Raw genomic sequence first — 12,577 nt, 5'->3', positions numbered from 1 at the left:
TTTTCTAGACTTTTTCAAGAGATGTAATTGATGGGAGGGTATGCAGTTTGCATGTAAAAAATCGACTCCAACATTCTTACCTCCCTAGGGTTTTGGATTTCTTCCTGTATATCAGAGGTCAGCCCATACATCAACTCCAGCCCACCTCCTGATTTTATAAATCAGGTTTTATCAGACACAGCCATGCTCATTCTTTCATGTGTTGTCTAGGTCTGCTATTTGCACTATAGTAGCAGAGTTGAGTAGTCTGCAAAGCTGAAAATATTTACTCTCTGGTTCTTTAAGAAGTTTGCCAACCTCTGCCTTAGGGCATGCTGAGATTTGATCCAAGTTAGGGGTCTAGTGACAGCAAAGGAATGATTGTGATGGTTCTTCAGAAGGTTAAGCATCCTTGCAAGGCATCTGTTTCAGAAGGTGAGTCTTCTCACACACTGGAGAGGAAGCTATTTGCATTGGCCAGTGAAACTCCAAATAACTCAGAAGTTCAAGATTCTTAGTTTTGTCTGAGTCCAGCCAGATGCTCCCACTCCACGGTTAAGGGTTCTCTTCCCAATCAGCAGCCTAACTTTCACACAAGAAAACTTGGTGAGTGTGTGAATTCAGTTGACATTGTAAATTTTCAGCAATATCAGCCCTGTCAGAAATTCTTTTAGGTTTGTCATTGGAAGTTCTCTAGTCAGACCATGAGTCGTGCTGAGAGTTTAAAGAACCTGTGCTTGTTACTTCTTTCTGTAAATGCTCTGTGTATTCAGTGTAATCTTTTGTACAAACACAGAACTTGTGGTCACCATTATTGTTGTAATGGTCAAGGGCAGCAGCCTCTTGGACTCCCAGGGCACTCAACTTCAGTGGATACTTCACAATCAACCACAGTAGATAGCTTAGTTAATTGTTAGGCCAGTGCATACCTTGGATTGCTAGCATCCATTTCCCATTGGCAAGGGCTCAGCACTATGCTCAAGCCCAAAGAAAGGCATGACTAAACCAGTTCTGCAAATCCCATCTTTAATGGTCTGTCTCCTATGACCACTTCAGTACCAGTTCTGTATCAATCAGAGACAGAAACCACCCCAGTAATTTGAACAGGGAAAATTTAATATGGAGTGTTAGCTAATGAAAGGTGATTTAACTACTAAAAGGTGTGAAAGAGGATTCTAAGGGGTATAGAAGTTGCAGATGCAGAAAGCAGCTACCACCCATAGGGCTAGTGGACAGTGATCAAGGAATGAACTTACAGGGTGGACCCTCCGCTCTTCCCCCAGGCTGAGATTCAGATCTCTTTGGAGAGGGTGTAGGTGCCTCAGGAACATACAACCTGCCAGTGGAAAAGAAACTTGCCAGAGGGCTGATCTAGGAGATCTGCTATGATGGCAGAGAAACCCCCCTATTCCCCCAGTTCCTGTCCCCTAATTGATCCACTGGTTACAGCACAACAGAAGGAAGAAAAGTCCCTTCCTTCTTCTTTGGCCTTGCAGGAACCCTCCAGCCCCCTCTACTGGCCAAAACCAAGTCAACTGGCAATGGAAAAATGTCCATAGGGTCCTGCTCCAGAAATCATATAGCAGGAAAAAGGAGGGTGGATTTGGAGCTGAGAGGCAATAAATTAATATCAGGCCTTCTCCAGTTTCATGGCTATGACTTCTATCTGTGTGCTACTACCTCCCTTATGTATATCTCTAGCCTGTATATATCTTTTCCCTTGAACTCCAGAGAAGTATTAATGTATCAAACTGGCTCCTTGATGTCTTCATTTGAATTTCTCACAGGCATTCATAACAGGTACAAAACCAAACACTTGTACCTCCCCTAGTTTTTCCCATCTAAGCAAATGACATCATCAATCAAACGAAAAAATAGCCTCTACTTTTCTCTTTTTCCTACTTTACTCCCAGTTGGTCAAGGTCCTGCCATCTCTTTCTTCAAAATATATACAAATCCTACCATTTCTCACTACCTCCACTGCTGCTACCCTGCTTCAGGTCACCATCATCTCTTGACTCTTAAATGTCAGAAATCACATCCTAGATTTCTAATGTATGCTTGATAATTACATGACTGCTTATTTTCAATTCATTCTATAACTTTCCATTCTATAACAGGTGTACCCTATCCCTCCCACTCCAAACTTTATGCAAGACTCCAAAAGCCTTAGGGCTTTGAATATGCCTGCTACATCCCTTGCTGTCAAGTTAAGCCCATTTTTTTGTGTTTGCCAATACAGCATTCACCCTTATTTTTTTTAAATTAATAATATTAACATCACTATTTCTTCATGTATAGTTTTGAAACATGTATAGATCTTCTGAGCTTAAACTGATAATTGCCTATTGTCAGATTTTTTTTTAAATTTGAAAGCATTTTTATAAAGATGACCTTATTTCTTAAATTTCTGTTTTGTTGGATAGAAACTACTAAGGTAGCAAACTCCTGAATAACAACAACATTTCCACATATATCACTGACTTTTTATGTTAGTCATCTCTCATTCTTTTCATCAGCTTAATTCCTTTTAAGGTAAATATCAGTACTCACTTTTGTTACATTCAGAAAAGGAAATGGTTTGTATTAACTAATGCTTGGAATGCCAAACCATTGATCTCAATAGAAAACTTTATTATCTGCATCTTTATTTCTTTCTAATATTGATTAGAAGCCATAATAAATATAGGAATCCTCTTTGAAATTAAAGTTTCCTTAAGCATATACTTTTTTTTAATAAAAGAAAATTACCTGATACATGCTCTCTTTCTCTTTTAGGTGGGAGATGTTGCTGTTTTTCTCCTGATGGTAAAGCTTTAGCTGTAGGTCTCAATGATGGAAGTTTCTTAATGGCAAATGCAGATACTCTGGAGGATCTTGTATCTTTTCACCACAGAAAAGACATTATTTCAGATATTCGATTTTCACCAGGTAAGATTTCATTGAAATCATACTTGATTATTAACTTGAGTATGGCAATGAATGTATCAATGTGTGATTTTTATTAACTGTTATTTTATCTCAGAATTTTAGTTTTTTACTAGAAGAGGCAGTATAGTGAGAGGTAAAAGCCCTATATTAGATCAGTGGCAAAATATCTGGCTTACTGCCAATTCTATCCCTAAATTTTCTGTGTGACTTGGGCCAAGGCATTTCTTTGAGCTTCATTTTCCTCATTTATAATATAAGACGGATTGGATAACTGTTTTCATTATATTCTTAATGCTTTTGAAATTACATTAATTTTGCTTCTTCAATTTCCATATATTCATTGCCAATGACAAAACCTACTATAATACAGGATTACTAATGTTAAGGCAAAATTTACTTATGTTGGCTTACTTATATTTTTTCTAAATTTAGAGATTTTCTTTTTTTTCTGGTTACATGCAAAGAATATGAAAATTACTTTGTGTATAATTTTTGATATTTTCTTTCCACTGAACTACCTCACTACGTTAAAATTTTATTTCATTGTGTTAATTATAATATACATGAAAATGTTACCATTTGTCGTTTGACTCATATGTCTTGTTATAACTTAGGAAACACCTAAGAGTTCCTCCAAAAGAAAATTAAGAAAATTGACTCTAGTTGTAGAGTGTAAAAAATATTTCTAAGGGTAGAAAATTTCAAGCAAATGTGTTTCTATTACAGGTTCTGGGAAATATCTTGCTGTAGCATCACATGATAGCTTTATAGATATATACAACGTAATGAGTAGTAAACGAGTAGGAACATGCAAAGGCGCTACCAGTTACATAACCCATATTGATTGGGATGTGAGAGGTAAGACTCTAAATAACTTACTATTTGATAAAAGTTTCATTTGACTTAGTGTAGCTATTTTAGAGAAACAAGTAATTCAACAGATGAGTTCAGAAGCATTGTGAAAAACAAGTGTTATTCTCAAAATGATTTCCACTACTTTATTTCACACCTAAAGATGAATGCTGTGAGTTTAGACTTTTCAATACTTCTTCTAATGTAATTCAGATGATAGTACAGTCAGTGATAAATTCTTTAATTTGTAAAGTAATTTAAATATTATACAAACTTTTTTTAGTCATTTGTCCTGGTTTTGTCAGATAAGCTTGATATAAATAGTAACTGAAATTTTGGAAAATAGTTATGTTAATGAGGCTTTTTCTTTTAACAACAATATTTGCCCCCGCTTTTTTTTGGCCTCGTCCCACGACTTGCGGGATCTCAATTCCCCAACCAGGGATTGCACCCAGGCCACAGCAGTGAAAACCTGGAATCCTAACCACTAGACCACCAGGGAACTCCCAGTTTTAATGTAATTTCCGCAGCATTCAATAAAATACATTCCCTAAAATTGTCATAGTTGTATAACATACAGAATTTAATGAGTATCTTTTTTAGCAGAATGCGTGGCATATGGCAATGTTTAATAATTTAGATAAATGCTAAATATTTTAAATGCTCCATTTTCGGAATTTTTGTTTCAGATAGTCACGTATATAAATCTAGTATTGTAAAAGTGTTTCCAAATGCAGTTTAACAAAATACTCTTTAAAAAAAGGTTTCAAATTTTATTTCTTGGATTTTTACGAGTAGGAATATGCAAAGGCACTACCAATTACATAACCCATATTGATTGGGATGCATAACAACAGAAATAGATCACATATACACACACACAAATTAAGCCATTTATGAATTTAATTACGTTATTATATATATGGTTGACTGCAGAGGAAAATGGTTTTTATGTTTAAGCTTAATTTTTCCCATAAAAGTTAAATATCATACTAACTGTATATGTATTTATATTTTATATATGTGTGTATTTTTAAATTTTTTTTTAAGGAAAGCTTTTACAGGTCAACACTGGTGCTAAAGAACAGTTATTCTTTGAAGCTCCCAGAGGGAAAAAACAAACCATCCCCAGTGGAGAGGTAGGAAGATAGTAGTGCTTGTAATGTTGATATGACTAAAAGTGGTTAGAAAGCTGATGCCTATCTGGGTAAAGGAAGAGATTCTATATTAAGAAAAGGAATAAATTGCTTGCTTGTATGTCTAGCTCTTCTCTAATTACTTTCCTCAAAGGATAAGAAGTATGCAATAGCATGTAAAAGACATGCCATCTAAGATTGGAGTACTGCATGTCTATCAAATCTTTTGGAACCCATGTGCCTAAGATGCTTATTGGCAAATTCCTGTTTAAGGGGGAAAAAAAAGAAAAAAATGTGTTTGGTTTTGTGGCTGACAATATTAGTAAAATTTTTTGACATCGCCAAGGAAGAGAAGCTAAACAAATATAACATGAAAGTAGCTTAATAAGGAGAGGGACTGTAAGTAAAATTCTTAATTTCCAGTAATGATTAATTGGAAAATATGCTTGTAACCTATTAGTAGAAGTTTAGACATGAAGTGTGAGAATAAATTTCTTGATTATTCTAAAAGCAAAAAAAGTCTTATATATTATCACTGTACGTTCCGCATCTAGAACACACAGTGGATATATAATAAATACATCTTGAATAATGTTATGTTAAAATTTTTCTGTAGGAAGTAGTGGACTTGGGAAGCTACAAAACCAAGACAGCTAATAATTAAACTGTTTTTATTAAAATTTTAATTTTATTTGTGACATATATAATTACAAAGAAAAATATTCAGATTTTTTGTTGTTAATTTTTTAGGGTTAGATGTTATAACCTTAGAGCATTTTTTTTTTCTTTTTTAGGTAGAAAAAATTGGTTGGGCATCATGGACAAGTGTGCTTGGTTTATGTTGTGAGGGAATTTGGCCAGTAATTGGAGAAGTCACAGATGTAACTGCCTCTTGCCTCACCAGTGACAAAACAGTCCTAGCTACTGGGGATGATTTGGGATTTGTGAAGTTATTTAGATATCCTGCTAAAGTATGTGTTTTTCTTTAATTCTCCTAATGACCATAATTATAAAAATGGTTAAGGTAATGCCCTTTCATAGCATTTCTTTTTGTAATATGAATATTACACATGGAATATGTAATGTTGTAATATGAAAGGTTCAGAATTACATTTCCTATTCTTGACATCATATTTATAGCTTTTATCTAGAAGTAGTATTATAATTATGATCCTGTGCCTTAAGTTATGTATTATATTGTACAGTTTCTCAGTATTGAGCAGTATCCATAGCCCTTTTAGAAGAAACATTCTTTTAGCCCTAATATTAAATAATTTTAGTATTCTTTTGATTAAATATATACTATTAACAGGAAATATAAACTTGATATTTACAACCTTAACATTTAAAATGTTCTAACAAATTAAATACAAAATACTATAAATGACACTACCTATAAAGTCAAAATAACTTTGGTTTAATGTGATGAATGATGTTATTTTCCTAAAACCAAACTGTAGAGATTCTTTGGAATGTGCATGCCCATGCTACTGTGTGCTGTGTGATGGCTAAATTTTTTATTGCTTTCCTTTATTCAAACCACTGGGAAACATTAGGCTTTCACTTAGCACAAAAATAAAATTCATATATCAAGTATAGATGCATTTATTTCTTAATTGTCACAAATTCAGATATATGTTGTAATCTAGCACCAACATGAACATAAATATAAATTTGAAATATGGCACTGAAATCATGATATTCAGTGCATGGTGGTCTTAATTAACTGCTCATATGAATATTTTTAGATCAGCATCGAAATGAAAACACAAGTTTAAAAATTCCCGTAGAGAACTCAGGCACCCAAGAAAATATTTCACAAATCCTTGTTTTAGATACACTTAAGTATCTGTATAAGAATGTGTTCCAATAGAACATTTATTAGTCAAAAACGTCATTCTCAATATTCTAGATGGTATAGGAACCTTAAAAATATGTTCTAGGATATTGGTCTGCAGATTGCTTCTTCACCTTACTGTAGCAAGAACCACAAAATCTTAGGGAAGCTACCTTCTTACAGTGTTTTGATGACAGATTCCCCTTCTATTTCAGCTAATTTTTATTAAGAGTCTTCATTTCCAAAGAATTCACTGATTTAGCTATTACTGTGTTTTGTATATTTAAGACATTTCTTATTTTAACGCCCTTGAAAAGATGTCCATCTAAAACCTGCTTATGATATGTTGATCTGAAATTTACTTACGAAATTTGGTAATGCTAGTGTTTAGATTTAAAAGTTGCCAGTATCTATAACTTGGATTTTTCTTTATATTTACAAGAAAAATACATTCCTATGTGTAACATCTGCTTATAAACAAAAACACTAAAGAACTACGATGAAAGATATTTACTTGGGTATATACAGAAATGTTTGCTAATTACTTTTTGTTAATATGGCTGTGCTGTATGTACATAGGCATTTATATACTGATTTTCCCAGTTATTTTGTCTATTTCCAACAATATGTCTGCATAGCCATTGTTTTAACAGATATGTACTATTCCAAAGAAATCCACCGTAATTAACTATTGCTCTATTGAATATTTAAGGTATATAAAATGTTTCACTGCTATAAGTAAATACTGTGGCAGCTATTTTTTACACAGAAAATGTCTTAGCATAGATCTCTTAAAGAGGGATTGGTGAGACAAAGGTCAGCATTTTCATGCTTTCAATGTAGAATGCCAAGTTGATTTCCAAAAAAGTTATGCCCATAGTACTAGTAATGTGCAAAACTACTAGTTTTATCCTGTCCACATCAGGTTTGGGAATTGTTATTTTTTATTTTAGTGAGTTTCAATATTTTCTCTCTTTTTTTTTACAAGGTGCCTTTGTAATGATTAATTTCCAATCACAGATTAAGAAAGAAATTCAAAATTATAACAATGTTTTCAAGTAATAAAATTTCTCAGAAAGATTTTTTGAATTTTTTTTTTTACCTTTAGGGAAAATTTGGAAAGTTTAAGAGGTATGTGGCCCATAGTACACATGTCACAAATGTGCGCTGGACTTTTGATGACAGCATGTTGGTTACCTTAGGAGGTACAGATATGTCCTTAATGGTTTGGACAAATGAACTGGAGGGATATCGAGAAAAAAGGCCTTGTGATAGTGAAGAATCTGATATAGATTCTGAAGAAGATGGGGGTATGTCATTTTAAAATATTTTAGTTTAACAAAAACATAGAAAAAATTTAGCACAACTGATTTAAACTGTGGAAGTTAAATAAGTAATAATAATGCTTGAATAATTGTGGTTTTAGTCCTTTCGGTCTGTTTAACAACAGAATTGGTTTTGTGAATCAAAAACAACAGGCTGTCATATACTAATAACTTAGATATTCTTCATTTACCAATGAATGATAATCATACTTTAAATGAGTACTGTTAAAATAAATTTATAGCATTGAGCCTCATATTTTAAAATAATTTTGTTTTTCTCCTAATATACCAGTAATACCAGCTCATTACAGAAAAATTAGAAAGTATGTTTTGCAATAAAAAATAAACACAGCATCCATAATTTGACCAGTTGGAGATAACCTCTGTTTAACATTTGGGGTATACCCATAGGGGTATGTGTATTTCTATACATTATATTTTTTTAACAAAAATGACATCATATTGAGTTTATTTTTTGTAGCTTGCTATTATCACTTAGCAATACTTTGAGAACTTTATCATTAAATATTCTTCTACATTTTACTGGCTGTATGTTATTGCATAATTTGATTATAACACAGTGTATTAAACTTATTTCATATTGTTGAACATCCTTGTATCCAATTTTTAAGATCATAAGTGAGCTCCTCAGTTATAACATAGAGAATAATTCTTATATTTTGATGTTAGGCTATGACAGTGATGTCACAAGGGAGAATGAAATCAGTTATACCATCAGAGCCTTATCAACAAATATTCGCCCAGTGTTTGGAATCAAGCCTCATTTGCAACAAAAAGAACCCTCAATTGATGAGAGGTAACAATCAAGTTTAAAACTAGATGAAGAAAAAGATATTAGTATTAAAACTTGAATTGATTGTTTAACTGAATGAATTTTTGCAAAAACTCAGTAACAGTGGTACTCTTGCATTTTACAGTCCCCAGCACCTCTTAGAAAGCATGTTTGTCCTTAAATACTTTTTGGTAATGACACTGTCTTTTGCAAGTAGCTTAGGGAATGATGCTACATATAAAGTCTATATGATTAAAGGAATCTTATTTGCTAACTTTTATACATATATGTGATAGGGTTTCAAGAAGTAATACAAATTGAATCCAATACTTATTATGTTTTAGGAAGCACATGAGCAGAGAGATGATTAAATTTTTAAAAGGCCTTTTTATCCATGTGCCTTTGATCAAGGATAGAAAGTCATTATTTAAAATTTTTCCAAAAAGACAAGTTGAAGTATAGCTTGTTTCTAATGGGAATTATTGGTCTTTGTCTAGAATCAGCAAATCAAAAATAAGGCTATGTGCACTGCAGTTTTATGAGGAAAGAGAGAAACTGTGAGCCTGATGCTTTTAAAATCATTAGAGAAGATAGAAAGCAATAAAGAGGCATATGGATCAGTGAATGGCATGGATTTCAGAAATGAAGAGGTTTTAAGAAATGATAAAGGAAAAATTATTCAGAAACTACATTGAAGAACAAAGAAGCAGTGGGAGGTAGGAACAGCAGTGACCTCTTCTGTAGAAAGCTGTGATGAGGAAAACGTTATTATAAAAAGTTAGTATTTGAGGGAAAAGCTAAAAATGAAAGGGAATTCATTCACAGTGAACAGAATTTGTGGAAAATTCAAGTGAATGTATAGTTAGTGAGGATAGTGCTAAAGACCATTAGAGCTCAGCTAGATAGAAATGATCATTGGCAGAGGAATTTGAGTTTACATCTATGGATTTAATATCCAGGGAAAAGAATGAAGTTGGAAGGGTGAGATTCATGTTATTGATGGAGAAGGGGAGAACTAGAGATGCTGTTGAACTGAAATTCTAGGTAGAATGTTGAGGTCATGATGCCTCCACAGCTCCTCTTCCAGGTGCCCCATTTGCTGATGGTGGTATACCTCAGATAATAGAAATGGGGGGGTCACCTTACAGAAAGAGGGTAGACAGTGATTATCTGTTTAGTCATCACTTATAAAGAGGCAAGTTATTAAACTAGAGGTATGTTTTTTAAAAGCTGAGGAAGGTTGAAATGACTTGGTAGAAGGCTACGTCATATAGTGCAAAGGACATGGTTTTTGGAATCAGATAAATGGGTTAAAATATTCATTTTTATCATTTGCCAATTGTGTGACCTTGAGAAACCATTCTCTCTGAGCCTCAGTTTCCACAAAGGTAAAATAAGCATCATAATCCCCAATTTATGGAGTATTTCATGAAATGAAATAATGTATATAAGAATTTAAGTAGTAAGTCTTCACCCGCCCCTTCCTTGGAATAAAATACAAGGTAACCTAAGGAGATACCTGGTTAATACTGACACACTTCCCCTTTTTTGAATTTCATTTCATTTCAGGCCGCGCCGCACGGCTTGGGATTGAACCCAGGGCCACGGCAGTGAAAGCGGCAAGTCCTAACCACTGGACCACCAGGGAACTCTCTAACAATTTTTCTTTTTGGTACTGAAATTAAATATCCACAAAGTAATGAACACTACCTATATATTTATTAATCAGAAGAGTACATATCAGTATGCAAATATAGATGATCATAATTAGAATATTTGCAGTATAGTACTTAATATTACCTAAAAGAAATTATACCTCACAGGTAATGAAAAATGTAATATAGGGAAGAAGGAACTCTAGACATTCCCATTAATCTTTTTCATTTATTATATTGATTTTTTGAAGAAAATATTATCACTTATCAGATAAATTTGGTATGTCAGAAGATGTGACCTAATTTTAACCTGTAGGCCATCTCTCACGGTAAAACACTTAAATTTCCTCCTTCATTGCTGAAGAGACCCGAGTTCTGATAGATGGAAACATTTTACTGCTCACAAAGAATGGTTAACACTGTCATAATTGTAATCTTTGCTGTTAGCTTGCATTTTTTATAGCTAACTTTCTCAAAATTATTATTATTATTATTATTATTTTTTTTTTTTTTTTCGGTACGCGGGCCTCTCACTGTTGTGGCCTCTCCCGTTGCGGAGCACGGGCTCCAGACGCGCAGGCTCAGCAGCCATGGCTCACGGGCCCAGCCGCTCTGCGGCATGTGGGATCCTCCCGGACCGGGGCACGAACTCGCGTCCCCTGCCTCGGCAGGCGGACTCTCAACCACTGCGCCACCAGGGAAGCCCTCAAAATTATTTTTTATTTATTTTGCATTTTGTCCTCAAATTATTTTACAATTCACCTCTACTAAATTCTTCTGAAAATGCCAACGCAGAAGTCATTATTGTGATTCATAGTTAGGAGCCTTCATTTTCATAAAATGCAGGAATCAAAGGAGATAAAAGTGAAGAGATATTTCTTTTCATCAGCTTTGAATTTTTGTGAGATGAAGTGGTCTGTATACATAATTGTTTTCATGTTTTAAATAAAGTATATTGTCATATACAAAACAAAGCACTTTTTAAACAATTAAAACAAATGCTTGTCAAATATCCACTTAAAAGGAAAATATTTCTGATGACAATTTGACAACTTTATTTAGTTGACACTTTCGTGGAGTCTTTTTCCTAAATGACATTAATAATTTTATGTTTTTCTTTTTCTATAAATATTTTTATAGCTAATCTTATGTATTTTAAGTAGTTACTTGTCAATCAAATTTCCAGTATTTTTGAATAAAAAATATTCAAAATAATATGACATAAAATTTAGGCCTTTTTGTATTTCATTAGAATTCTGTTGACATATTATCTTTATTCTGTTTAGTAAGCTGCTACATTTGATTCATCATCAGTTTTCATGTATATCTCCTTACTTTTTTCCTCTTGCTCCTTTTGAAGGCAGGGAGTAGTAAGGTAAGTATTTTATGAAAGAAAATACTTTTCTCAAAAATTTATTCTTCTATTTTGGTCTTTGTGGTATTTTAAGGTTTTTTTTTTTCCCTATAAAACATTGAACTACATTTGTTGAGAAAGAACCAGAAAGTGAAATAGGACAAATCCTACAGAAGAGTTGCATTTATAGATACAATATGTGGGTGTTGTTATGAGGGTCTTCATTATAATCAGTGTTTTTACAAATGACTTTTCACAAACTCCTATACTCTAATAGTTTTAGTTTTTCCTTAAATTTCAGACTCATAAAAACAGTCACACATATTTATCAGTGAAAACTTTTCCAGTTGACAACAAACCTGTTAGCTTCATTTAATGCTTGTTTAATGTATTCATTAATTTCTAGACACTCACATAGGGGCAGTAATGATATTTGTATGTTTAATAAAATGATATGTGCAAGAAGGGACTCTTTAGGGTGCTTTTGTAGCTACCTTTAGTGAGATAAAAATATCTTCAGACAGTTTCTGAAACAGGACAGTATGGAAAAGCCTAGTCTGTTTCAGAAGTAAAAAAGGTACCAGTAGGAAAATGCTGGCAGATAGGATGAAAAAGTAGATTTGAGCTCAGATTGTACAGAACATCAAATATTAGGCACTCTTTAATTAATTTGGCAGATAGCAGGAATTCATTATCTGTTTTAAGCAGGAGGTGA

General features: G+C 33.3%; 1 protein-coding gene across 2 annotated transcripts in view; it reads left to right on the top strand.

Annotated features, from left to right (window-relative positions):
• The window catches only part of EML5 (EMAP like 5), a gene marked incomplete at both ends in the record, with an annotated part of 162,265 nt that overhangs the window by 111,000 nt on the left and 38,688 nt on the right, over positions 1-12,577 (top strand). For both annotated transcript variants that reach the window (XM_079700244.1, XM_079700243.1), the window contains 6 exons: positions 2,758-2,910; positions 3,637-3,768; positions 4,813-4,901; positions 5,693-5,869; positions 7,844-8,045; positions 8,751-8,877. In XM_079700244.1, the coding sequence (XP_079556370.1) occupies positions 2,758-2,910; positions 3,637-3,768; positions 4,813-4,901; positions 5,693-5,869; positions 7,844-8,045; positions 8,751-8,877 (880 nt within the window). The remainder of the gene's footprint in view (positions 1-2,757; positions 2,911-3,636; positions 3,769-4,812; positions 4,902-5,692; positions 5,870-7,843; positions 8,046-8,750; positions 8,878-12,577) is intronic.

This window comes from Hyperoodon ampullatus (assembly GCF_949752795.1).
Source record: "Hyperoodon ampullatus genome assembly, chromosome: 3".
NCBI lineage: Eukaryota > Metazoa > Chordata > Mammalia > Artiodactyla > Ziphiidae > Hyperoodon > Hyperoodon ampullatus.
This window is presented reverse-complemented; position numbering and strand designations above follow the sequence as displayed.